Below are 25,395 nucleotides of genomic sequence, written 5' to 3' on the forward strand. Positions count from 1 at the left end.
TCCTCCCACATCTTCCCACACTGTTCGCTGGATCGCTTCATCGCTCGATAGAAATCTCGAGTTTCGGCGGAGATCGCTCCGAATTCAACATAGGATCAGCCAACGTAGTTACCAAGCCGGATCTTCCGATCAGCCTATCGTGGCGTCAAGGCTAATCTGCCAGTGTCTCTTGATATTTCGACGCAATAGAATCCACCTCAACGAGCCATCTTCCCACGCTTTCGGACTTATCTTCCTTGGTTCACCATCTTCGTCCGGAATATCCGTCTAGATCTTTGACCCTTCTTGACCACGACAGCACATCAATTCTCACGTGACTGAGCGATGAGCGTTCTGGCGCCACCACCGTCTCCTTCGCCTTCGTCGTGCTTTGATGCTATGCTCTCCGACTCTGACATCAACATTGATCGAAAGATGGCCTCCAACAGCCTAAAGCGCAAGGCGTCCACCGGCACCAACCCACACTCGTCGCATGGAAACGCCTCGTCCAGCGATGCCGAGAATCGTCCCATCCTATCATCGATTGCTGATCGAAGCCGCACCAAGGTTGGCGTGCAGGACAAGCAGCGGAATTCTGCGACAACGTCTAGGTCGTTGTCTGTGTCACCGAGCCCAGCTGCAAAGAAGCTCAAGCTCAGTAGCGCAACTCCCTTGGTCGAACTCAAGAACGGCAGACTCGTGCTCAAGCAAAAGGCGGTCAACTGGGCCGGCATGATGCCTGTCATGAAGGCCGTCATTGCTTTTCAGGAATATCTCGATGGTCAGGAGAGCCTTGACGAAATCCCTGTCGAGCATCTTCACGTGATCGCGAAGCTAGCTCACGAAAGTGAAAAGTCATTAGTCGAGCTTGCCAAGACGATCCGCAGTAGACTGGCACCCGAAACCGAACTCGGCTCGAGCGATTCCGAGATATCTTCTTCTGCTTCGACAGCCTTCAAGGGAAAGCTCTCGCTATCTGCCATTCAATCAGCGATCGGTACTGTGGCAGAAAGAAGAAACTACGGTATTGACATGAGCGACATTCCAAGCCACTCTTCCACCAGCACATCCCACGACACACCTGCTGTCCCCGCTGCTCTACAGCTGTGGCGATGGGAGGTCATCGATGATTCTATGCTGCCAGAAGACTTCTTAACCAAGCTCTCACAGCGCCGAAGCGACCGCGAAGCTGCACACACGCAGGCACAGCAGCTCTTTGCGAACCTCAAACAAGAAGAGAGACAAGCCTTGCTTGACAAGTCTTCTAAATCCAGAATCTCGGCCACTGTGGCGATTGACAAACCTTGCTCCTCAACTTCGACCCCTTCGAAGTCCAAGGCCAAAGCCAGCATCACAGCAGCCAGATCCACATCAACAGAGCCTATCACGATCGAGGATGAACTCGATGATGGCTCTGTTGCCGACAACGAGCATGATCGCGAATCCCTGTCGACACCGATTGCTTTGCACAAGCGCAAATCCTCTTCGTCAGCATCCACACCGCAACCTACAGCGAAGCGCCCTGCGGCTGGCGGCGAGGCATCGACGCCTTCCGCGTCATCTTCGCCCAAGGAAAAGCGCAAGGCCAAGGAGTCAATGGAGCTTTCGCCCGAAAAGCAAAAGGAGAAGGACGAGAAAGAGGCCGCCAAGGCTGAGCGGCTGAAGGCCAAGGAGGCCAAGCGTCTCGAACGTGAGACTAAGGAGCTCGAGAAGCAAAAGGCCAAAGAAGCAAAGGAGGCTGAGCTCAAGAAGGCTGAGGAGCAAAAGAAGCGTCAAGCCAATTTCTTTACGTCGTTCGTCAAGAAGGTCGTGCCTAAGAGCCCGACGAAGTCGACCGTCGGCGCTGCTATTGCCTTGGGCAGTGTCGCGGCTGGCCACGCAGCCGGTGGAACTGTCTCGGACTTTGAGCGTACCTTCCTGCCTTGCCAGTACAAGGATCTTGCGCCGATCAATCGCTTTGCCCGGCCTGCGGGAACTGTCAAGGAGCCACAGATGGGCCAAGAAGCGCTAACGCGCGAGGAGATGCTCTCACAGTTGATCACGCGTTCCTCTGTACTCAAAGGCTCTGCGCCTCGCCGACGAAAGGGTGTACACCCGCCCGTCTCGGTGCGCGACATCAAACGGATCGTCACCGAGTCGGACGTTCTCGGCGGCAATGCACAAGAGCAAGCGGAAAAGGCACTCGAAGCTCTACAAGACCGTAACAAGGTGCAGCTCAAGCTGCTGCAATTCGAGTCGGATCGTCGGCCAGGATGGTACGGTACGTGGACCAAGTCGACGAATCTGATCGGCCCGCGGTGTCCGCTGGGCCAAGACCCGGTCTCATTGGACTACTCGTACGACTCGGACGCGGACTGGGAAGAGATGGGCCAAGTCGAGGGTGAAGATGTGCAGGATGGCGAGGAGAAGGAGGACGACAGTGTTGTGGACGAAGATGAAGATTCTGAGATGGACGATTGGCTTGTCGACGATCTTGAGGTGGAAGAGGAGGAGGAACAGCAACGACTGGCGGCTATGGACGTTGATGATGACGATGTCATCGAGATTGACGCCAAGGGGTTGCCAGTGCCGCCCGTTCAACTCGCCGCAACCACCAACTTGCTGCATCCCAAGAAGAAGAAGAAAGTCAAGCTTCTAGGCAGGCGATTCGATGCCAAGCTCGTGCCGTTCTCCGCTGGCCCGCATTGGGAAGGCGAATTGGGCAGGTGCGACTACGAGCTCTTTTCGTCGTACCGCATCGAGTTTCTCAACGACGCGTGCTTCGGGCTGAACCCTTTTACTTTTACTTGTGCGGAGCCGATGGGTTTCTCTGCAGAGGACGCTGTACCGCCGGCGGCGATGGACACGGACAGTGTCCGCAGGGCTGCCCTGCCAGCGGGCGGAGTGCTGGCCGCGCTGTGGGGGGAAGCCAACCCTGAATCAACGCCTGCTCTTCGCGCCAAAGATTCGAGCAGCTTCAAACACCAGCTGCGAGAAGACGCTATCCCGGCACTCCTGAAATGCATCGACGGCAGCACGAAGACTCGCGCAGGTCTCGTCGACGATATCAAAGAACGTCTAGACCAACTCGGCAAATCAGCAAGTAAGAACGCTATCGCTGAAAGAATCTCGGCCTACGCCAAGAAGGAGAAAAAGCCCAATTCGCCCTGGATCGTCAAGGATGACTGGAGGAGTAGCATGGCATGATAATGGTCTCTTTTATAAGTTATTTCGAGTTGAATCTCAGATTGCATTGCATTCACGAATTTTTACAGGTCGGTGTGTGGCTGTGTATGAAGCGAGGATCGGGTTGGATTGGCAAGTAAGCTGGAGGTGAGCGGAGAGTGGAGAATTAGTACAGGCTGCCGTAGGTTCCGCCTGGTCGGGGAGGCTGTTGTTGGGAGCGGGAGTTCCAGCCGAAGTTTTGGGATGATGTGCCTTGTAGTGGAGCGTTGGCGCCTGTGGCTGGGGTGAAGGCTGGGGTAGGTGCCGGAGGGAAACTCTGGTTGGCAGTGGCAGTGAAACCTAAGCCTGGAATGGCCAAGTCGTCGTCGGCTGTTGGTGCAGTGAAACTTGCACCATCCTGCTGCATATGGTCGTTGGTAAAGGTCGGAATGAAGCTCTTACTGCCCGCGCCCCCTAGACCGGGAATGAAGCTGTCGTCGGCTCCACCAGCACCTAAGAAGCTCGCGTTGATCGCATCGAATCCTCCTCCAGAGGGCGCTGCGCTTGTGCTGGCATCACCCAGGCGCGCGCGCTGCCAGAACCTCGTCATATGATCGTTACTTCCACTACATAACAGATGCCCAAACGGATGCCACTCTAAGCTCCACACGTTGCTCTCGTGCGCCGTCTCATTTCGATACAACAACTCGTCTCCACTCTTGCGTCCCTCCCCCACATCCATCCCGTCTCCTCCACCGCCAATCATACTGCTCTCTCCCCAGTTGTATCCCGATAACGCCTGGTTGGTCGCTCCACTCAGATCCCAGAATAGCATACTTCCTTCGCTTCCACCGCTCACCAGCAGATCGTGATGCAGCGGATGGAAATCCAACGAACACACCTCCTTGTTGTGCCCCCTCAACGTCGTCTGTTCGGCCATCATGCGTAGATCATACAGCTTGACCGTCATATCGCGCGATGCTGTGGCGAAGCGCAAACCATCTGGCGAGAACTTGCACGCTTGCACCGTGTTCTTGTGGTTATGAAACGTGGCTAGGCACGTCCCACCCGGTGTGGCTCGTGGATCCCATACTTTGACGAGGTTGTCTTTGCTGCCGCTGATCAGCATGCCTTTGCTTGCATGCCAATCCAAGCATTTTACATCCCAACCGTGCCCGCTCAATTCGCGAATCTGTTTGGACGAATCAAAGTCCCAGATCTTGAGCAGACTGTCGTCACCACCTGAGGCGAACTTGGAGTCGTCCGGAGACCACGCCAATCCTCTCGCAGAGTCCGTGTGCGCGGTGAACGACTGCAACGTGTTGAGATTGGATTGGAAGTACTTGACCGTTCCGTTCTGATCTGCAGAGATTAGAAATGTTCCGGATTTACACCACGCCATCGCGCGTACCGCCGAATCGTGCGCCTGCATGATCGTCTCAAAGTTGAACGTCAACCCGTTCCACAACGTGAACTCGCCCGAAGTTGAACCGGTCAACAGCCGTCTTCCATCCGGCATCCATCTGACCACATTGACGGGGCAGCGAATCTTGTTGGTGCTCGTATGAACCAGTTGCTTTGCTACATTGGTGCTAAGATTATCATAACCAGCGGGGAGAAGAAAATTCGGAATGGCATGAGGCGTCGGATACACTCCTCCCCTTAATCCGTCGGGTCGTGTCGTTGTAGACAAACGCTGTCTTAACCTCAGATGTGAAAGAGCACCAAAGTAATCCACAGTTCGACGCTGCATGAACTTTTTGATCCTGCGTCCCTCGTAGCCGAGAGCAGTGGCGGCGGATTGCGCGGCCATCTCGGAGACTGTTCGTGGATCGGGTTGCGGCGGTTGCGGTGCTTCAGTGAGGTGTAGCGACGGTGCCCACGTGCGTTTCTTGTATTGTGGAGACTGAGGTACGTTAGAGAGAGTAGAGTTGGTTTCCATGTCTGCCTCTTCACCTTCGAGCGTTCGTTTCGAGGTTGATGCCATTGCGTCGGTAGGCGTGGTGGGTGATAGGCTGGAGATGAGCTTGTTCGGCGAGGCGGAGCTAGGTGAAGTCAGCCCTGCATCCACCTTGGTTTCCACAGCTACCGGGGCCATTGTGAAGCAGATCAAGCTCCTTGATGCGAATGCAGTCGGGTCTCAGCTTTAGCCGTCAGGTCTCGTGTACGAACCTTGCTTCGTCCCTACCACGCAAGGTGATTGTCGTCGTAAAGAGCCACCTGATAGAACCGTTGCAGACTGAACGCTTTCAAAGACACTGTCTCCTACTTGAAACCGTAGGATTGTTTCAGTGGACGCTTTCAAGGACAGGGTAATGGGTCAAGTAACACTTTTCAACTCATCCAAGCCAAAGCCAGCATCGGCTGGACCGCGCCATATATACTCATTCGCGAATACTCACCACTGTAGCAGAATCCGACTTCCGCGTTAGTTACGTCCCACACAACGATTCACAATCCCCGATTCGCGATTCACGATTCACGATTTACGATTTCACGATTCACGACTCACGACTTGAATTGCGATTTGTTAAGCCGATCGGCGGATTACCGGTCGACTCTATTCACGATTCCTGACACATGATCATGGATACATGATAGCTACTGATTCACAAAGCTAAGCGTGATGGGAACCATTTCATCTTCTCAGCGACTGTTTACCCGGGCTCTCCAGATGAAGAGAACTGCATGGCTGAATGGAAATATAAAAGTACAGAATGGAATAGAATGGAACAGAACGTTGTGTATCAAAGACCCCCGTGACCAGCACCAGCGTTGACAGCTGCGGTAATGTGGTCACCCAATCCAGTGGCTACCGTGAAAGTCATGACTAGCAAACTTTGACCGACGACATCAACGATCGAGGAAACAAACGGCAGACAGTAGATGTCGGGGTCGTAGTCTCGACTCCACAGCACCAGGCAGATCACATGTGCCAAGTAGAGCGCAAACAAGTTGGCTGCTACACTGGCTCCGACAAAGGATACGGCAAAGATCCAACCAAAAGTCATCTGGCCCGAAACACGGATGAGAATGATGAAGGTCGACTTGATACCGACACCCATGGTGAGTAAGCTGATGGGCACGAGCCAGCCCTCAATGGGAGGGATGGCCATGATGGAGCGAATCGAAGCGAGCATGCCTCGAACGCCGCCTGCACTGCCGGCCTTTGAGGAGGCGCGGAGGAGTGTGGCGCCTTTCCCCGAGTGAAGACCCGTGGTGATGCGTGATGCAAAGATGGCTGCGCATGCACCAGGCAGACCGCTGATGACGGGAGCGAGCAGCGCAAAGCCTTGATATCGCCCGACAAAGTTATCCAGCACCAATCCTGCACCCGACGAGATGAACATGGCAATCAACAGTGGGACCCAACCGGATGTCAGAAGTTCCCTCACATAGGCGTTCCTGTAGGTAACGACGAAGCAAGCGATACAGGCGACCGCCATGGCCGCAAGGATGACAGTTGCCAGAAAGGTGCCCTCGAAATGCACCAGCGATGATGCGAGCAAGCCGAGCAGAGTGAGGGTGGTAAGGTCCCCGAGCGAAGCAGCCAGGGGCGAAGCGATGTTGTCTGGGTTGGCACCGGCGCGTCGAGCCATAACGACGAGCGCACACATGAACGATCCGAGAATGGCTGATGAGAGTGAAGCTGAGAGCATGCCGGTCGCAATTACGAGGACAAATTCAAAGTATCCATTGCGAAGTCGCAAAGCAGGGTCCGAAGGTGGTTTTGGATGGTGATGAATGATGCGTCGCTTCTGCAACCAGGATGCTGTTGGTTGCGAACCAGCACTGGCAAGCGATCGACGACGATTCCGCAAGGTGACGGCGGAAAACGCGCTTCGTACAATGCTGCTTATCAAAGCATTCTCGGGTGTCTGTTTATGCGGCGTGATGGGTGCTGGAGATGATGCAGGCACGTCAACTTGCGGATCAGGCGTGACAACACCCAATACGAATGCGAGCACGCCGGCAAACATGGAGACAATGAGCGCCTGCACCTGTAGCAGCGCCAAGTTGCCTCGGATAAGCGTCTCTCTAGTCCTTCTGACATCAAGCTCGCCAATGTTGGCCGAGGTGGACATGCGGAGCGAGAGGTTCATTTCGAGATTGCCCTTCATGTTAAGAAGGATAGGAATGAGAATGAAAAGTTTGTCTACTTTCTGGAAAACGGGCCAGCGTGCGAGATGGACGAGAAGCTCGCCCGAGAACATGAGCGAGAGCACGGATACGATCAAGGTGGGTAGCGCTTCTCGTGCAATCTCCCAGAACCTGGAAAAGGTTGAGCGGGCGGCGAGTCGAGAGGCGGTCCCACGCCGATCGACAAAGCCGGCAGTGCCGAGCAGCGAGGCATGCGTTTCGTACTCGTCATCTACGTCTTGATGTCCAGCATGGGTGGAAGTGCGAGGCAGGGTTGGCGAGTTGGACGCCTCAAGGTCACGGGTCGAGGGCCCGCGCTTTAGATCTGTGTCCGAGTAGTTTGAATCTCCGGCACTGGCCTGCAAGGTCCTAACGTCATCATTGTCACTAGCATTAGTGTGATCATACTCGGCATCATTGTTGTACTCTGCAATACGGATAAGTTGAGAATTGATTGACTTTACATCGGAGGTTACCTCTTGTGTTGGGTCTGAGAAGCTGCCCACGTTGGTGGTGTCATCGTCGCGATGGTCATCATTACTGCTCTCGCTTTCGCTCGATATGGTATGATGTGGTGCCTCTGCTGCCGTGTCGTGGTCGATCAAGTTGGTGGCAGCGGCGACACTGTTGGGATGAGCGTCTATGGCTGAAGTGTTGTCATTGTGACTGAAGCTTTTGTTGGGAGGTGACGCGTTGACCATGGATCGCTGGCAAGATATTGGTAGATCTGATTGTACCCGCCAACGAGCACAAAGGAAGCGTTGAGGGAGAGGGGTGGATAGGTGGGATGGTTGTGTGGGTAAACAGAGGGCTAAGAAGGTGCGACGGTATATAGGAAGTTGTAGAACAGGAGACTCTTCGAAGAGAAGGAGAGTGCGAGGGTCTAGATTGATAAAAGCTCAACTTGCCTTATTGCAGTTGCCCTGCTTGCCGGTCGTTACTCACGATTTGTCTCGGAGAGTCGTGAGTAACGAGTGAGGGCCAAAACAGCGCTGTGAAATGGAGAATAACTTTTTTGTTCGTTAATGTTGAATTCGCAATTCACGATTGCAGCGTGATTCAAGATTGCGTGAGAAGAGAGAGGAATGTGGAGCGCTAGTTGGCGGCTAGATGTGAGCACAAGCACCAAGAGCTGGCAGCGTTCACGGCTGTTGCTTATTCGAGGTAACCGTGGATCTGAATCACGAATGCCTACTGATAAACACAGTGAAAGCCTTTTTTTTTTATCAATTCTTTTTTGGTTTTTTCTTCTCATGTCTTCTAGGCTTCACGATTCACGGTTCATTTGTGATTCGATATCCTCATGACTTTATTGAAAATTGTGAATTCAAAGTTTGTCCGCTCCGCTGTGAATCAAATTGAGTTCAAACGCACGCGACCTTGACCAAGTGCTTATTTTCATTCGTGATTGATTCTTCGTAGTGATTTGACTCGCCTGCCTCGCAGTTCAGCTAGGCATACTGGCGTAGTCACTGCAACTGCAGCTCTTCTTTCAAGGTGTGTTTATGCGCTTGCCAAGTTGCCCGAGTTGTGGGTGTGTTTGGCGGTGCCACTTTCGCCACAAAGGTGATACGTCGAATCAACAGTGGCAAGGCAAGTATATGATCTTGACGATCGTATCAGCCAGCTTGAAGCCAAACCAGTCCGAGCCAATCAAACGGAAAACTTTCGTCCGACTCTTTGCTTTGGTGTCTCACCAAGTCTCGATGAGATCGAAAGAGTAACGAAGTCATGAGTCAACATTGCCAAAGGTGAGTCGTGATCGTGGTCGGTGTGAAGTGGTGCATTTGTAGTTATGATTGTTCAAGATTAAGGTAGGACCAATAGCTCCGATGGGTCCTGCATATATCCTGCAACGCCCGTAACGATTGTGCTCGTTACTCTTCCGCACTTGCATCTTCTCCGAATCAAGTCAGTTGTTGTCGCTTGTCCAAGTACAGCTCTCGTGTTCCCAAGTCTTGAAAGCCAACATGTTGAGTTCGAATCGGAGTCAAAATAGGACTCGCAAACACAGGCTTTGCAAGCAGTTGCGCCAACGCTTCCAGAGGAAATCGTGATCGACAACCCGACGCTTCGCTTGTTCACACGAACAATTAACTTTTTGATACAAATTAACTTGACGTTGATCTTGTCATGCACAAGCAATCGTGAATTCACGATTTGTTTGGCTGGCCTCTCCCATTCGTGATTCATGATTGCCGAAAGTGTGGCACTCACTCGCGTATCGTCTGGACTGAGAAAGGGCGGGTTGGCCGCCGCCATGACCCGCGCAACCGTATTCACTCATCTGCCAGGACCTCCGTCATGCCCCTGTTCTTCTTTCCAGAAGCTTCCCGTCGAACAAAGATGAATTCCTGCTACCTCTTTTTCAAGCCGAGCTTATCAGCTGCGTGACAAGCACAAAGGATTTGTGATTGTGATGCCTGTCCCCCTGCTTCAGCCATCATGATTCTTTTAATGCCATGCGGTTCAATTCCTCTTCTCTTACCCCGAAGACGACTTTGACGCTACCAACCGCAAATGCAGCTTCCCGTGCAGAGTCCGAAACTAAACCAGTTCTAAGTCATCTTTACAAAGCCGCGATACGATTGGTGGGTAACAGGATGAAATGTTGAATCGAACAGAGGGGGGAAAAAGGAAATCACGAATATCAATCGTAAATCTCGTCTTAGGCGCTTGTAGCGCGTTGCACCCTGCCACCTTGCGCCTTCTGGCTGTCGATTCCTCCCACATGGTGCCTTCGCTATCTATATCACGAATCTGGGCCTGACCTACGTTCATGATTGTGACCAAATCTCAAATTTTAGAGAGAGCTGCCTCAAATGTTCACTGCACGTGGTACTTAGAGATCGGCCAAGAATCTCTTCACCCGATCTTCGATCCTCCCTCACAGCTTGTTGCTTGGCACCATGAAAGATTCTCATACTCTCGTTTTCATACTCTCGTTCAACGTTGGGAGCTTCGAGCACTCCAAGATGCATTGTTTCTTGTCCGGTTGCCTCGAAGAACAGTGCTAGCCGACACACAATTGGGGATCCTCTTGTCACTGTCTCTGGGCTGTCCATGTGCCGAAGCCAGTCGCAGGTGGCAGCAGGACAGAAGGAGGCAAGTCTACGATCCCATCCCAATACAACTCGCTTGTATGACAACAAGCGTGGCTGACCTGCAGGAGAGGTAGACAGTAGCAATAACGAGAGATAGCGTGTCTACTTTTTCTTTCCACCAGCCATCTTGGCAATAGCAGCCTTCTTGGCGGCCTCTTCTTCCTTTTGCTTCCTTTGGAAGGCGAGATCCTGTCAACATGACCGAACATCATGATCCATACCCCCGAGCGTTCCACGCCAATAGCACGATAGAGTTGTGCGATGCATACCGATTTAGCCGACAACAAATGCAGATTCCAAGCGAAAACCAAAACCAAAGCAGCAATCGTGAATACCGTCAGCATCCCATATCAGTGCAGCTTGTGCGAACATATACCGCACCGCGCGTACTCACGTCCTCGTCAAGCTCCTTGTTCTGCTTCTTGGGCGCCTTGAGCGGCTTGGCTTTTCCTCCTTGACGGCCCGACATGTTTGTGTACGATCTTGCGATATGACGTGGCTTGTGGTTTTGGTCGTCGACACCAACAAGAGACGTCCATATAGGTTCACGGCCAACACGCGAAAAATTTGTTGGACTCATGAGTGCAGAAATCAGGGTCCAGTGTCGACAATCGAGTTCGGAGCCGAAACACACATCACTACGGACAGACACACACATGTGACACACGAACGTCACATGCGAACTGTCGAAAAGACACGATTCAACATTGAGCCAAAAAAAAAAAAAAACACCACAGCAGCCGTAACCCGACCACAAACACTCACGACTTGAAGCGTAACCACTGTACCAAAAGGGTGTCTAGACAACCAATCGTGAATGGGACTTGGATTGTAATCTTTAACTCAAACAGCCACAAACGTATGGGCCCTCTTTGTAGCTTCAAGGAACCACACTTGGGAAAAGGAGAACCGTTCACAAAATCACACTCCAAGACGCAACATGTTGTCAAAGAGATTGTCTAATGAAACTCCACCGTCCAAGTACCTTGGAAAGGCAACATGACATGCTGCTCGCGTAAGCAGAATCACGCTTTGGACGCTCAATACGGCGTGTGGGCGTGCCTGCCACCAGGTGTAGTGGCATACGACCCGTACGGGTCGTCTCGGCTGTGTCCGTCGTAACCTCTATACGATCCGCGTTGATCACCGGCGTAGGGATCGTTCGGGTTGGGCTCCCAGACAGCCGAGTCCCTCGGGTTCATTGGAATGTCCTGGTAGTTCGCCTTGCTATCCCTGAACGCCTTCCTCTGTTCTCCGCCATATGCTCTCTGTGCAAACAGCATGTAGCACTGTGTCAAGCCCAGCAAAACAATCAGCCCTGCCATGACACCCGTCTGTGCCCACACGAAGATGTTGCAAATGTCCTGCCCTGACTGCGAGAAGACATCCATAGACTGACTCTGAAGGGAGAGCGAAGACGAAGACTGCGAGCTCGCAGGGATTACACCGTACTTGGATACGCAGGCACTGACTGCCTTGTTATGCTGAGCGGCTGCAACGATCAGGAACGCCACCGTTGCAATGATGATGGCAAACGTGAGCACAAAGTTGATCCGAAGGTAGGTGCGGTACAGCGTAGGCATCTGACGTGCCACCGAAATCAAGCCGATGATCTGCCAAGCGAGCGTAATAAAACCGAGAGTGGCGACGAGAACTTTTGACCATGACGGAATGACGCCTTCTCCTGCGACGATGGTAGGTGGTACAAGCGCACAGATACCGACAGCTAGAGCAACGAACGCCGTCTCAAGCACCAAGAGGTAGGCACCAGCGTTGATGATGGGCAGATAGCAGCAGCAAAATTCCATATGACCGCCTCTTCTGCGACCCATGATGTGAATAGGACCGCTCGAGCAAAGAGCCCAAGGTTGAATGCGGATGCCGTGTAGAGCCTGCCAATCGAATTACCGAGATGCTGTTGCAATGCCAGTAGTGTCCGCTCCTTCGAGATCCAAGTGAAGCGAGGGTCGACTTGCGATAGGCGTCTGAGAATAGGATGCGGTAGCAGCGAGTGTAGCGAGGCTGGTGTAAGTGAAAGTGATGCTGACGATGATGAAGAGATGATGGAGGAGGAGGTACATAAAGTCAACCAAGTCTTGACTCCTTGAATTGAAAGTGGCAGGCTCTTGAACCTGGAGGCGATCTGCAGAAGCACTCACGACTGCAATTCTGCATGCAGGGATCCATAAATATTAACGACATTTGTGACTCGTGACTGTTGCACTGCCCACATTTCTTGTCGTAGCGAGTTAACGTACGCCGAAATGGCGGTGCTGCTAACAGCGTGCACGAGTTCTTGTGTCTCGTCTCTCACCTAACGTTACCCGTGACCTCTCACGTCTCGTGTCTTGGCCAAGTTATTTTTGTGTTTGCGTCATGCAGCACGCAAGCGGGTGTCGATTCTACAAAACTCCTTTCGCACCCGTGATCATTGTGCATCGTTTTTCGGCCTACGTTAAAGTTAGTTACTTTGTCTTTTGATCTTTTTCACTCTCATCTTTTTGTTCTATAAATCACAGAATCAACGTCGGTCTCTGGCTAACAGCTACAAGGCGCACTAAACAAGAAACAAGTCGCCGAAGTGCAAAGTGCAACATGTGAATCATATACAAAAAGCTTGATAGAAGCGCGCCCGATACAATCGCAGAATTCAGTCACGAGTATGGCTCTGTGGTGCCGCCGTCACGCATCTGTTCGAAAGAGAGACAACACCGCCACTTTGGCTTGCCCAGTCCAGGTACGCAAGCTCGCTATGCTTTGTGAGTAATGTGCTAATGATCTGTAGCGGCTCGATTGATGAGGCTCACGAAGTGCTTCGTCCTAATTTCTGCGAAGAACAAAACGGTGACGTCTGAATAAACGCATGTATGAAGACGGACAAACGAGGTATATGAAGAACGGCGATAACCATGCCTTTGAGCCCACGTGCGCAAGCTGCTTGTCCAGCGATGTAGTGCATCACATCGGCCAAAATTGAGTCCAAGGTTCTCGTGCCTGTTGAAACACGGACATCGTGCCGGCCCCGACGTTTTCAAAAGCACGGTCCTTGCTCGACGTAATACTCACAGACTATTCAAGAAGCAGCTGGCTACACTATCATGCTTGACGAGGTTGACTGTTCTAGTGAACAGCTGGGATTCAAATGCGAGCGCGCCATGTGACACTGCGACGCTTTGCAACCTGTGAGCGCAGCAAGACGACACTGATGGCAGAGACTAGGCAGATGCTTCCCATGACCAGCAACGCCGGACGGTAAGCGTGGGTGCCGGCTTGAGGCCCTCCAAATGCGTCTAGTAGGTATCCTGCTAACGGTGCACCTAGCAGCGAACCAAACGTTCGCGAACACATCATCATTGACATGGTGAGCGCGGTCTGATGGACGCCAAAGATGGCTGCGTTGACAGGAGGCTGCAGCGATAGCAAAGCGCCTGCACTGCCTCCATTGAGCACCATAGCTAGAGCCAACGTTGCAAGGCTCGTCGAAAAAGTCCAGATGGACAAGATGCTGATGCTTGCTACCATCAACGCTAGCATCAAACTCGTAACCGGTCCCACTCGCGTATCCGCTACAATGCCGAATGCAACTCTCCCCACCGCCGAGGCTAAGCTGTAACCTGCAACGAGCCATGCGCCCGTATCCGCACTGAACCCAGCCGACTTTGCATACGTCGGCAGAATAAATGGCGGAACAAACATCGGAAAAGTCCCCAGCCCTGTGGCAAAGAGCAGCAAATTGAAACGCGCATCCAGGAATAAGGCGGGACGAAAGGCTTCGACGCACCTCCGTCTTCTCTCGTCCTGATGTGGCACCAGCCAGTATGCGAGCGGAAGCATAACTACTCCCGCAGCGACACCAAGGATTCTCACCGACCATGCGAGTCCCACCTGATTGACCAATGCTCGAAGTGAGATGGAGCAGACAGCGCCACCGAAACCACTGGCACTGTACACGATGCCAATCACCAGCCCTCTCTTGCTCTTGAAGTAGCCAACGGCAATCTGACTGGTGGAGAAGAAGACGAAGCCATATCCAATTCCGAGCATCGATGCAAACACGACCATATTCTTGATCCTAAGCGCTAAGCCTTGATGTACACCTTCGGCCAAGGCCAGCTTTGGGTGGCTAGTCGGATACCAGCTGGTTGAAAGGCATGTGTAGCCTACTGAGACGCAGATCGCGCCTGCGATTCCAACAGCGCGATTGCCAAAGCGCGCTACAGATTTGGTCATCGGTATCGACAACAAGGGCATCGGAATGATGGTGAGGGACGAGATCCAACCCAACGTTGATGCGTCAGAAGCACCGCCAGATACAAGGCTCTCTTGAATGATACCAAACGAGTAAACCAGGCCGAGCGTGAAGAAAAAGTAAAGCGATGCGCAGGCCACCACCCTCCAACCCTCTATCCCGCCTTCGGCCACCATAATCTCGGCGTCACCGTCTAAGACAGGCCTGTCGTCGTCTAGGTCCATCAAAGTCATAGCGCTCCCTGCTGGAGTGACAACGTCAGGACTGCCAACGTTGGTGGATTCGTCATTCTTCATTCTGCCATTCTCGATAATCATGCTGTTGAACGTCACCTCGACCGGCATGCGAGGTCGAAGCTGTGCATTGCCGGGCTTGGCGACAGGCATCGAAGAGGTGTGAGAATGTGTCGCAACAGCCGACATCTTCAAAGACCTCGTCGATGATATCGCATCATGAACAAGTTCCGAGCTGTTCAAGCGACCAACTACAGTATCTGAAGAAGAAATATCGCCCTTTGTTGACATGTTGATCGAGTGCAACCAAGTTCGTTCAGAATACAAAGAGGTGGCGAGGACTAACGATGGGGAAACACGAGGGCTCGATCGACAAAACCTTTTATGAAGTCGTGACATGGGCCCTTTACACTGTTTCCGAACCGTCAAAGCAAAGAAGATGCGCGCGGCTCAGGCGGCTGAAACAAATAAGGCACCAGAGACGACTGTATGCGATCGAGTTGCTGCGGACCGACTTTCTTTGTCAAGATAAGTTAAGATAAATCAAGACATTTGTCCAAGGGGCAGCCCAAATGTGTGCATGTGGTCTTGTGACCTATGGCCCTTCTATTCCACGACTTGCTCCGTTCCGTCGCCCCTAGAGTCTTTCCATCGGAACTGCCTCGATGCCGAAGCAACGCTCTGACAAGCACTCAAGGGAAATCATGAAGCTGTCCGGACGAGCTCGGGATGCACCGGTTGCCGGCGGCTGCTGGGCATGATGCACGAAATTCTGATTGCAGCTTGCGGAGTGATTAGGAAACACTACATTTTTCGGTGACAAATGTTTATGGCGGCGGGCTAACATAATTCGTCATTCCCCACACCCCACACCCCACGCCCCCACGCTCACATCCTAGTGCCTCGTGCCTTGCCTTTTTCAAGTTTCTACTTTTACCCTCGCAGGTGTGTATGGTAGATGGAAAAGGGTAATGAGCCGTTCTATGACTACGAGATGAAGGACACCCACTACGTGCTTCTCCCTCAGCTGACCGCGTAAGCCTTCACACGTCTTGATAGAAGCAGTCATCTCCTCGCTACGTCCGTACCCGCGTGGCCACCCCCCTCCTTACCAATGTTGGGATATTCGTGGCAAGCCCGGCCCGCGATCTCAGCGCAGCCAAAACTACCGAGCCTGATCGCACGGCTTACCACGGTACCGTTTCGGGAGGGTTCCCAGACCAGCTTTGTAACTTCGGGTCTCGACTGTGTCACTGCATCCTGCGATACTTGGGTGACTTGGAGCCACGAGACCGAGTGGTTCTCGGTAAGCGCCTTGGAGGAGATCAGCCAGGAGCGCACTGAGAGTGATGCCGGTGCTGGTATGGCTGGGAATGAGACTTGTGTATAGGGATTTGTGCATTTGCAATCTGACCTAACGAAATTGTGCCATGAGCGCACGGCACGTTGGCGTCGAAGACTGTCATGGTGAGGGAAGCGTCTTGTGTGTCGCCTCTCGTGTCTGTATCTCGACGGCCAACCTCGTGCGGGTTTCAGCCTGGCCATACTCGACAGCGATGCGTGCAGCAATTGTGAATCGTTCATCGCGAGCCACGAAGCGTAAAAGTCATTATTCACAATTCTCGATTGACACCGAATTTCGCGTCGCTTTTTTGTTTTTTCTTTTCGCGATCCATGATTCCAGCGTCGAAAAATCGTGAAATACTCGTGACTCGTGACTGTATCCTCCTCACACTCACGAATTGTCAAGAACAGTCAAGCGCAATCAAAGGATGGTGACGTCGACACCGCCAAGACACTCCAAAGGGTCTTCCAAATTTGGCAACACCTTTCTCCGTCACTCTGTTGTTCGCTTTTCGGCTGCGTTGACTTGGAACTCGCTTGATGTCACCACTCGGCAGCTGCACGTAGCCACCTGCCGTTCTCAACAGCTATATGCACGATGTGCTGCGAAAGCGCTAGTCGAGGTTCCTGTGTCAAGTCCTAGACTGGTCTATGAGGCAACTCGAACATGCAGTGCTGAGCTTCTGTCTCACTTGGGTTGGCATGTCTGCATGGCAAATTAAGGTTCTAGCCTCTAGGTTGCAAGTCTGGTTCCTACCGTTTTGCTTTGCCTCATGAATTTGGCCGGTCGACTTGCAAGCGAAGTTAGCCAGCCTTGTTATCAGGTGCTGGATAGCGAGGAGCGTCGATGGCTGTGTTCGACAATTGCGGCGATGACGACACCGTCTTTGAGGTACACCTCTACGAATCTCGCTCCATCCGCTCTGCGCGAAGCAAATGTCGTTGACGGCAACTCGGCATCTGTTCGCTGGCAAGCCATCGTCGAGCTAGCACACCGCAATCTGACTTACACCAGTCACAAAGTCGTGCAACGTCACACAAGGTAGAGAGGGTGGCTTGTCATTGCATGAATCGGGTCTACCCCGCCAAGTCTTGATCAAATTTCTGTTTTTAGTATCATCCCTTTTACTGACTATGCTTGGGAGCATTGGGGTAGGATGAAATGTGACGTAAAGTCTTGTTCAGGAGCAAGGAGCACCCGAAGCGTTTTGTCTCGAGTCGAGTCCATCTTGTGGGCGTTGGCACTCGAACGCACTGGTATGCCGCCCAAGCTGTTTGTACCTACGAGTGCTGCTAGATCGCCCAGATAGGCCAAAAAGCTACTTATACGGCTCATTCTGCACTCTTCCTCAGCTATCCGCCAGTATTGTCTCGCACATCTACTTCATCTCTGCATTCCCAGCACCTCCTCGTTCCTCTTGACCGCCTACCTTTACAAATGTCGAGCGTTGAAAATACTCCGCCTACTGTCACAGCGCCTCCAGGCTCTGGCGGTCGCCTCTCCACCGATAGCGCTTTCTCGCAGAGCCGACCACGTCGACTGTCCATGCTGCGATTTGAGCGTCATAAGCACCATGGTGCTTCCGGCAACCCGCTTCCACACCGACGCCATGCCTTTGGCAAACCCAGCTTCTCGGGCTTCCAACAACACTTCATGGCTGGACTCGGCGAACTTATCGGCACCACCATGTTCCTCTTCCTCGCCGAAGGAGGTGCCAAGACGGCACAGCTTTCGGTTTCGGCGGCGCAGAACGAAACCGCCACACCTCTGAGCAACGAGACAATCATGTTTATCGCTTTGTCGTTTGGAATGTCGTTGTTGGTCTCGGCTTGGATGTTTTACAGGATCACGGGCGGTCTCTTTAACCCAGCCATCACCATCGCCTTGTGGTGGGTGGGCGTTTTGACCTCATGTCGAGCCTTGGTTCTGTTCATCGCGCAGATCCTGGGAGGTATCGCAGGTGCCGCCCTGGTGCTGGGCTTAACTCCAACCAACAGCATCAGCCAAGTGACTACGACACTGCAGCCAGGGATAAGCCTGGCTCAGGGTTTCTTGATCGAGATGCTCCTCACGTCGATCTTGGTGTTTTCCGTCCTCATGTTGGCTGTCGAGAAGCATAGAGCAACCTACCTTGCACCTGTCGGCATCGGACTGACGCTCCTCGCTGCTCACCTGTTCGGCGTCGTGTGGACGGGATGCGGCATGAATCCTGCTCGATCGTTCGGGCCCGCTGTTGTCGCTGGTGAATTCAACTCGGACCACTGGATCTAGTAAGTAACACTATGAAAACATCCATGCTCGTCGAAAGTTGTGGCTCGAATACTGATAAATGGACTTGGGCTTTATTCTTGCAGCTGGATCGGACCGCTTGCGGGAGGTATACTCGCTGTTGCCTACTTCTCCTTCCTCAAGGTGCTCAAGTACAACTCGGTCGTCATGGACCAAGACTCGGACAAGGAGATCACCGGTCTGAAGCCCATGCACGTTCGAATCTGGAACCTGGTACGGCACAGACAGAACCCCGGTGCACTCAACCCAGAGAGTTCGACGCACTACGACAAGTCAGCGAGGCAGAACTTTGACAAGGAGGAGACCGAAGCCTTTGAGGAGAGGGAGGCAATTCGAAAGCAAATGATGGACAAACCCGTCTTTGACGGCCATGCCCACGAGGCGGCCAACGGTAGGATGAGCGAGAGGAACAATGCAGAGCTCATGTCGACTAGCACCGGCAGCACTGCTCGTCTCTCGAGCGGCGGACATCAGGGCGCCATCTTGCCCAAATGAACCAGCTTGTATCTCACCTCCTCGTCCCACTCTCCTTGTCTCTGGTCTAAATTTGTGTTTCCTCTTGTGATGACGCGTTCCATCTCCCAATGCCATATACCCACTGGTGGCCCGCTCGACCTGTTCATGTCTGTGACCTCTACCTAAGCTGTTCTTCCTCTCTTCTTGAGTCATGTGGCTTTGATTACAGCGTCAGTGAGAGCTTGCAAAGAATTGATCGTGCTTGTAATTCGCGAATGGCGGTAAGTTAGCTGCAATTTTCGGACAATCAGTCACGAGTGACTCACGAATCGGACAAGTAGGCGATTGACGATCCATTTGGCAAGTCAAGTCCGATATATCCCCGCGAAATGCGAAATCTGACGTTGTGACTCAACCTTGAAATTGTGGATAGCTACGTGACTCGGGTCACTTGACAGTCGTGAGTTTGTGTGGTGCATATATACTCAGGCTTATTGTACACACTCGAGAGGGTTAACTGCAAACGGCTTAAGAGCACACGAGAGACGAGACCAAAGGACTCGACTGACGCACGCAAGGTGGCGAAATGTACCTGAAACCTGAGACGCTGGTGTCCGAGTGGTCAGCGGTGGAATCGTTCCTCAGCGCGCACCCACTGGGCCTTCTAACAACATGCATCCCCCTTTCGAACCAGAGCACGCTGCAGGCGAGCCATGTACCGTTCCACTTTATCCGCCCCACCACGGAGCCTCGTTGCGCAAACACCAGTAGCGCAGGCCAGAGCGTTTGTGGTACATGGAATTCGTCTTCGTCGATCGATCTCGGTGTACTACAGTGCCATCTAGCGCGCTCGAATCCGCAAGCAAAAGCACTGCTTTCGCTCACCGAACCCACCGAGGTGCTCATCGTGTTTTCTTCCCCCTCGAACCAGAAAGGCTACATCTCTCCTTCGTGGTACACTACCACCAAGCCTGCAACTGCAAAGAGCGTCCCAACCTGGAACTACGCCGAACTCCAAATCTACGGCACGCTCAGCATCACTTCGCCCACTACTCTCTCCCAGATCGTTCGGTCGCTGAGCGACTCGCACGAGTCACGTCTGGAACACAACATAGGCAAACACGCTTGGTCCGTAGACGATGCTCCTCCCAGGTACATCGAGTTGTTGCAAAATGCGATCGTGGGCATCCACGTCAACGTGACAAAAGTGGGCATGAAGCTCAAAATGTCCCGCGACAAGGTCCACGGCGACAGACAAGGCGTCGTCGCAGGCTTGAGGGACGCAGGCGCTGACGAAGTAGCTGATCTCGTGGACAAATTCGGACCACTTAACAAATCATGAACTGATAACATAGCACCTGGCTGTACGCTGCGAAACGACACATGTCCAAGTGTGCATTTGTGAATCGTCGTTCGATCGACCACTGGCTCGAAAGCAAAAGGTACAAAGCGGAGCAGCGCATGTATGCGCAGCTGCGGCTTACTGTGCCGTCGCAGCAATGTTTTCTTTGCCCTTGAACTCGACCAACACGCGATGCATCCTGCTCAAGCTGCCATGCAGCTCGCCCAACTGCTTGACGCGCTCTGTGAGATCGGTATAGCTCAACGGTCTGTCGACGGCATCACTGCCATCTACTGCCATAGAAGACGACTTTGCTTGTGAGCTGAATCGCCAAGCCAAACCTTCCGGACTCTCACTCCTCCTCGAAGACGCAAGCACCATCGCATCGCTCGCTTCGGCACTGCGTCGTGCCACAGCATCTCCACCAGCCTCGCCAGCCTCGCCAGTCTTGCCAGCCTCGTCATCCGACGATCGCATCTCGCCTTCTTCCGGCGACTCATCCGCATCAACTACTCGAGTGCGCCGTCTGCGCGCGTTGATTGATGTATTGATAGCCGTCTCTATCTCCACCTCCTGTTCTCCTGTAGTCACACATCTGTGCGCAGAGAAAAGCAGACCTTGTTCCGCCGGTACTTGTGCACCCGCATCAGTGTCCAGACGTAACTCTTCTTCCTCTGTTGCCAGTTCCAGTTCGCGCTCGAGTCGTCGGCTTTCGATCTCGAGTCGCTGGCGGGATACGATATACTCGTCCTGCGTTTTAGTAAATCGTTGTGCTAGACGATGCCAGTCTGCTTTAGATCGAACGTCGAGCCATGGCTCAGACCAGTGGGTAGCGCCTGGACCAACGCCTTTGATCGGCCGCTCTGTCGACGCTGTTCGTATATTGGCAGAGGGAGACGCTAACGGTAAACCACAGGGTTGTCCTTGAACGTCGCTGCTCTCTCTACCTCCTTCGTCCCTGCCTCGACATGTGCTTCTTTCGTGTTCTTGCGCGTCATCGCGTCGTGAGCGTCCGTCCCGTTCTTGAGATCCCTGCGCTTCATACCTCGATTCGTCACAGGACCAATTCCTACGACGATCGTGATACTCTGTTTTGCGCCGCTCCGTCTCCCTATCCTCCGCAACTGTCGGCAACTGATTCGACGCAGAAGTGAAAGACAGCATTGATGCTGACACAGGAATACTGGCTCGAGGCGAGGTAGGTTCCACTCTCCGCAAGGATTCGTCTGGACTCGCTTCTCTCCGCCTTGCGTTCTCTTGTGCACAAGGGTTGCTTGTGCTGGAAGATGTCGAAGGCTGTATTTCGCGATGGCGTGCAAACGAATCTGAAGAGCTGAAATCGTCTGTACGCCGACGCTTGCGTGGTAGTGGGTCGGCTCGGTCGATCTGGGTTTGGCTTCCGTTGGCTTTCGTGGAAGACGACGAGGTGGTACTGGTTGAGACACGCTTGTCGGCCGGAGGCTGTTCGCGTTTAGATGCGGCTGCTTTTGCAGAGCGCTCCTGCTCGCAGGACTCGGGCTCTGATCTTTTCGAGGGTCGCGAAGATGCAGCCGCTTTCGAGCTCCTGGCTTCGCATGCAGAGGAGGGCTTGGCTTTCTTCATCGTGACAACCTGTACTGCCGCTTGAGCCGCTTGCTTGGTACTCACTTTTCGCTCATTGCTGTCTGCTTTGGTCTTGCTCTCCGATGTTTGAGATCGTCTGTCGCCAGCAGCAGCGGTGGGCTCACTTGTCTTGTTCGATCCCATCGAGTCTTTTGCTGAACGCGTTTTAGGCGTCGACGAACTTCCACTTCGCGTCGGTTCATCAGCTCGGCGTGAAAGCAAGGCTCCTGACGATTTTTCGGCCGCTGTCAAAGGCTTCTCTCGAGCTAAGTTGGTCGCGGCAGTTGACGCGGCAGACGGTCTTCGATTCCGTTCCTGGCATGTCGATCTGGACCCGGCCTCTTCATTGGCTCTGTACGACGACGACGCTGGAGCAGCTCGACGCGAAGATGCAGAAGGACTAGTCTCCTCTGGATTAGTTTTCGATGGTGATCTTTGAAGCGAAGCCGCGAGTGGGTTGGAACCACTACTTTCTGATGTCGATACTTTGGCAGGTGTCGCGAGTTTAGAAGGGGGTGAAGCCTGCGTTGCTGATGGTGCTGTCCATCTCTCTGGTGTTGCGCGACGCTCAGAAGCGGCAAGGAGACGACTGCCCGCCTTTGTGGCTTTGGCGAGGCGTTGACGAGTTGTCAGCTTTGAAGGCTTCCTCGAGGCGGCTTCGGAACCAGCGATCGCGGGCGACGATTGCTGTGACTTTTTCTCGGGCTGATCGTCATCGGAAGGAAGCTGACCGTCTTCCTCGAGTTCAACCGATTTGTAATTTGTTCGATTTAGGCTTGTACGTTGTGGCGAGTCGGTAATAGCTCTATCTGCGCGTCGAGCTTTTGTAGTTGCATCGTAGGAAGCGCCTGTCGGCTTCAAGTGTGCCGGTGCGGGGGAAGCTGCCTCAGAACGTTCGCGACTGACATCTCGAGACAAAGCCGGAGAATGCAACAGATTGGGCTCGCGTCGGCCTGAAAGCCTATTCAAACTGCTAGGTCTCGACAACGGCGAAGCTATGACGGAAGGTGATCCGCTCGAAGCCCTCACACCAGCAAGCGCCTTATTGACGCCAGATCTCGATGATGAAGAAGCCGAGGTGTGGGGGGATGCTCCTTGCATCAAAGCTCTACGCCTTTCCTCTTTACGATGCTCCTCTTCCTCCTTCTGTTGCTTGAGGCGCTGGGCAACGGCTGATACATCCCGAGTAGGCTTCACGGAGAACTTGGTGGTGATGGTGTCGACACGATGTAAGGTTGACTCGTCTTCGGAAAGCTTGTAGAGTTCATGAGGTGCTGTAGATGTGACGCCTGTTTCGGTATTGGTTGTATTGGATGATCGTGAGCCGCTCGCTGGTAGAGGTGCGTGAAGAGGAAACTCAGAATCGCCAATGATCAAGAGAGGATCGGTTGGGTCGACATCTATTCGAATGCTCGCGTTGCCGACGTCAGCATTCGAATAGGCATTTGTGAGTTGCTGAAGTGCTTGCTCTGTGAGCCGAATCTGGAGGACCTTGGGTGGCGATCCAGAGTGTCTATTCGGTTCAGATCCTTGCTGGCTATGGAGGTCGACCCTATAGACCGAGTCAGACCTAAGCGACATCGTGAAGGGCGGACGACCCTTAAACTTGTCGACGAGCCCCGTCGGCCAACGTTTCACTGCGGCTCTGCGAAGCCATCAAACGCCTGTTCTTCCTTGCTTCCTTGCTTGCTTGCTGATCCGCTGTCGATAGGAAGAGCGAAGCTGAAACAGAAATGTGATGGTGGGTTTAGCAAGTCTATCTGAAAGACGGTCAAGGTGTCAGAAAGCAAGCACAGCTAACAGGGTCCAGTGTCTGAGCGTGGACCATGCCGCTCCATGAATCAGCTGCTCGTGGCTCCCGGTCTAAGGCACCGTCACGAGTCGTGAGTGTGGTCCGTGACATTCGTGATTCACGATTCTTGGTTCATGATTCGAGATATTCGTGATTTTGGAATCGGCAGTCGGTTGTGGGATCGAAATGAGAAAACAACAACAAAGCCCGATCGCGGATTCAAACAAATCAAGGCCAGATCATGGATTGGATCCTCGTGACACTCTATTTAAACAACAAAAAGGACAAAATCGGGGAATCGAAGACTGAGAAAGGGAGATCTCGCCAAATCCTGACTTGATCCATGCCGACACCACAGATGCGGTTTCCATCACATCCAACAGCGCGTCCCTGGCGCAGCATTTGGACCGTCGACGTAAACTGACGCAAAGTCCGACACCGCCGCGCTTCCACCTCGGCTGCTTTCCGTCGAGATTGGCGGAACGACCGAAGAGACGCACAACTGCGAGCTGTTTCAAGCATCTGCTGTGGTGGCGTCGTGATCATCATGGCGTTGAGGCGCGGCAAGGATCGCGTCTCGGTCACAGGCTCTGAAGGTAAGCATAACACTCACGTTGGGCATGGGTCCGACTCAGATCGGTATCAGACCTTCTCACGATAACATTGCGCCAACTCGCCCCGATCACGATTATCACAGAACTTCAGCTATGGTATGCGGTACGACAGAACCTGCGCACGCTCGAAAAGATCCGCATCGCTTCCGTCGACAAGGCAGCAACGGCCGAAAGTCTGCGAACCGACATCGTCTCTCTGCTTGAAAAGGGAGAAAAGGGCGACGAATACCGTACCAAAAGACGCAAGCTCGACGATGCATGCCACGATCTCACCAGTCGAACCAAGGACGAACTTGCTGCTATCGAGTCGGCGCAGGAAAGGCTCGGTATTCTAGTAGCGCTCCGCAGCTCAGCCGATGGCGGTGGATCACGCAGCTCTACTCCACGCAAAGATCTCGCATCAAAAGTCAAGTCTGGCAACGCCAGCACACCTACACCATCAGGCAGACGATCCAACGTTCCCCTTGGCCCTTCGAGCCTTGGCTCTTCTTCTGGCTCAGGTTCTGCAACAAACAGAGGGAGACGAGAGACGCTCTCCGCTCAACATCCGCTCAGTCAGGGTCGCAAAGTTGCTGTGCTTCCCAGCAAGACCAACGAAGAATCCGACTGGCTCAAAGCATCCGTGCTCTCTTTTGCCAAATCGGCCAACGAATACACTGTACAAGACGATGACGAACCAGGTCCTGAAGGCACGTATAAAGTGGGCATGGACAACATCATCCCGCTGCCCATCAGCTTGCAGACCATGCCCGCGTCAGATTATCCGCCAGGATCGCGTGTGCTCGGAATGTACCCCGACACGAGTTGCTTCTACGGCGCTACCGTCAAATCGGGCGGTCCAGGCCTGACAAGGAATGCCAACCTCGCAAAGCTCATCAAGAAGGAGGCCGAACTGCTCGAAGCCAAGTACAACCTCGAGTTTGATGATGACAATGGCGAAATTCGGCAGGTACCCGCTTGGCTCGTCGTTCAAAGTGCCGGTATGTAATGACCAGCCTGGCTGCTTACAACTTTACTAGTTTTCACCCTTTTCTGTACCTTGTATCACCGCTGTAATAATACGATCTTGCCCTGAAAACTCGCGCTGCCTGTATAATCACAAAGTG

General features: G+C 53.2%; 10 protein-coding genes across 10 annotated transcripts; 4 read left to right on the plus strand and 6 right to left on the minus strand.

Moving 5' to 3' along the window:
• Positions 1–324: 324 nt before the first annotated feature.
• UMAG_11422 (uncharacterized protein) lies at positions 325–3,165 on the plus strand (the record flags this gene model as incomplete). Its single annotated transcript, XM_011388448.1, has 1 exon — positions 325–3,165. The coding sequence occupies one exon, from the start codon at positions 325–327 to the stop codon at positions 3,163–3,165; it is 2,841 nt and encodes a 946-aa protein (XP_011386750.1).
• A 145-nt stretch (positions 3,166–3,310) lies between these two features.
• Positions 3,311–5,221, minus strand: UMAG_00218 (cleavage polyadenylation factor subunit PFS2; the record flags this gene model as incomplete). Its single annotated transcript, XM_011387850.1, has 1 exon — positions 3,311–5,221. One exon carries the CDS (start codon positions 5,219–5,221, stop codon positions 3,311–3,313), a length of 1,911 nt encoding a protein of 636 aa, XP_011386152.1.
• Positions 5,222–5,870: 649 nt separating this feature from the next.
• Positions 5,871–7,964, minus strand: UMAG_00219 (uncharacterized protein; the record flags this gene model as incomplete). Its single annotated transcript, XM_011387851.1, has 1 exon — positions 5,871–7,964. The coding sequence occupies one exon, from the start codon at positions 7,962–7,964 to the stop codon at positions 5,871–5,873; it is 2,094 nt and encodes a 697-aa protein (XP_011386153.1).
• Positions 7,965–10,469: 2,505 nt separating this feature from the next.
• Positions 10,470–10,836, minus strand: UMAG_11423 (uncharacterized protein; the record flags this gene model as incomplete). The annotated part of the gene is made up of 2 exons (XM_011388449.1): positions 10,470–10,556; positions 10,762–10,836. 2 exons carry the CDS (start codon positions 10,834–10,836, stop codon positions 10,470–10,472), a joined length of 162 nt encoding a protein of 53 aa, XP_011386751.1.
• A 571-nt stretch (positions 10,837–11,407) lies between these two features.
• UMAG_00221 (uncharacterized protein) lies at positions 11,408–12,199 on the minus strand (the record flags this gene model as incomplete). Its single annotated transcript, XM_011387852.1, has 1 exon — positions 11,408–12,199. The coding sequence occupies one exon, from the start codon at positions 12,197–12,199 to the stop codon at positions 11,408–11,410; it is 792 nt and encodes a 263-aa protein (XP_011386154.1).
• Positions 12,200–13,505: 1,306 nt separating this feature from the next.
• On the minus strand, positions 13,506–15,038 carry UMAG_00222 (uncharacterized protein; the record flags this gene model as incomplete). The annotated part of the gene is made up of 1 exon (XM_011387853.1): positions 13,506–15,038. The coding sequence occupies one exon, from the start codon at positions 15,036–15,038 to the stop codon at positions 13,506–13,508; it is 1,533 nt and encodes a 510-aa protein (XP_011386155.1).
• A 2,593-nt stretch (positions 15,039–17,631) lies between these two features.
• UMAG_00223 (uncharacterized protein) lies at positions 17,632–18,978 on the plus strand (the record flags this gene model as incomplete). The annotated part of the gene is made up of 2 exons (XM_011387854.1): positions 17,632–18,464; positions 18,549–18,978. The coding sequence occupies 2 exons, from the start codon at positions 17,632–17,634 to the stop codon at positions 18,976–18,978; spliced, it is 1,263 nt and encodes a 420-aa protein (XP_011386156.1).
• Positions 18,979–19,525: 547 nt separating this feature from the next.
• On the plus strand, positions 19,526–20,281 carry UMAG_00224 (uncharacterized protein; the record flags this gene model as incomplete). Its single annotated transcript, XM_011387855.1, has 1 exon — positions 19,526–20,281. One exon carries the CDS (start codon positions 19,526–19,528, stop codon positions 20,279–20,281), a length of 756 nt encoding a protein of 251 aa, XP_011386157.1.
• Positions 20,282–20,419: 138 nt separating this feature from the next.
• On the minus strand, positions 20,420–23,464 carry UMAG_00225 (uncharacterized protein; the record flags this gene model as incomplete). Its single annotated transcript, XM_011387856.1, has 1 exon — positions 20,420–23,464. The coding sequence occupies one exon, from the start codon at positions 23,462–23,464 to the stop codon at positions 20,420–20,422; it is 3,045 nt and encodes a 1,014-aa protein (XP_011386158.1).
• A 758-nt stretch (positions 23,465–24,222) lies between these two features.
• On the plus strand, positions 24,223–25,277 carry UMAG_00226 (uncharacterized protein; the record flags this gene model as incomplete). The annotated part of the gene is made up of 2 exons (XM_011387857.1): positions 24,223–24,271; positions 24,373–25,277. 2 exons carry the CDS (start codon positions 24,223–24,225, stop codon positions 25,275–25,277), a joined length of 954 nt encoding a protein of 317 aa, XP_011386159.1.
• Positions 25,278–25,395: the final 118 nt, after the last annotated feature.

This window comes from Mycosarcoma maydis, chromosome 1 (assembly GCF_000328475.2).
Source record: "Mycosarcoma maydis chromosome 1, whole genome shotgun sequence".
Classification (NCBI taxonomy): domain Eukaryota; kingdom Fungi; phylum Basidiomycota; class Ustilaginomycetes; order Ustilaginales; genus Mycosarcoma; species Mycosarcoma maydis.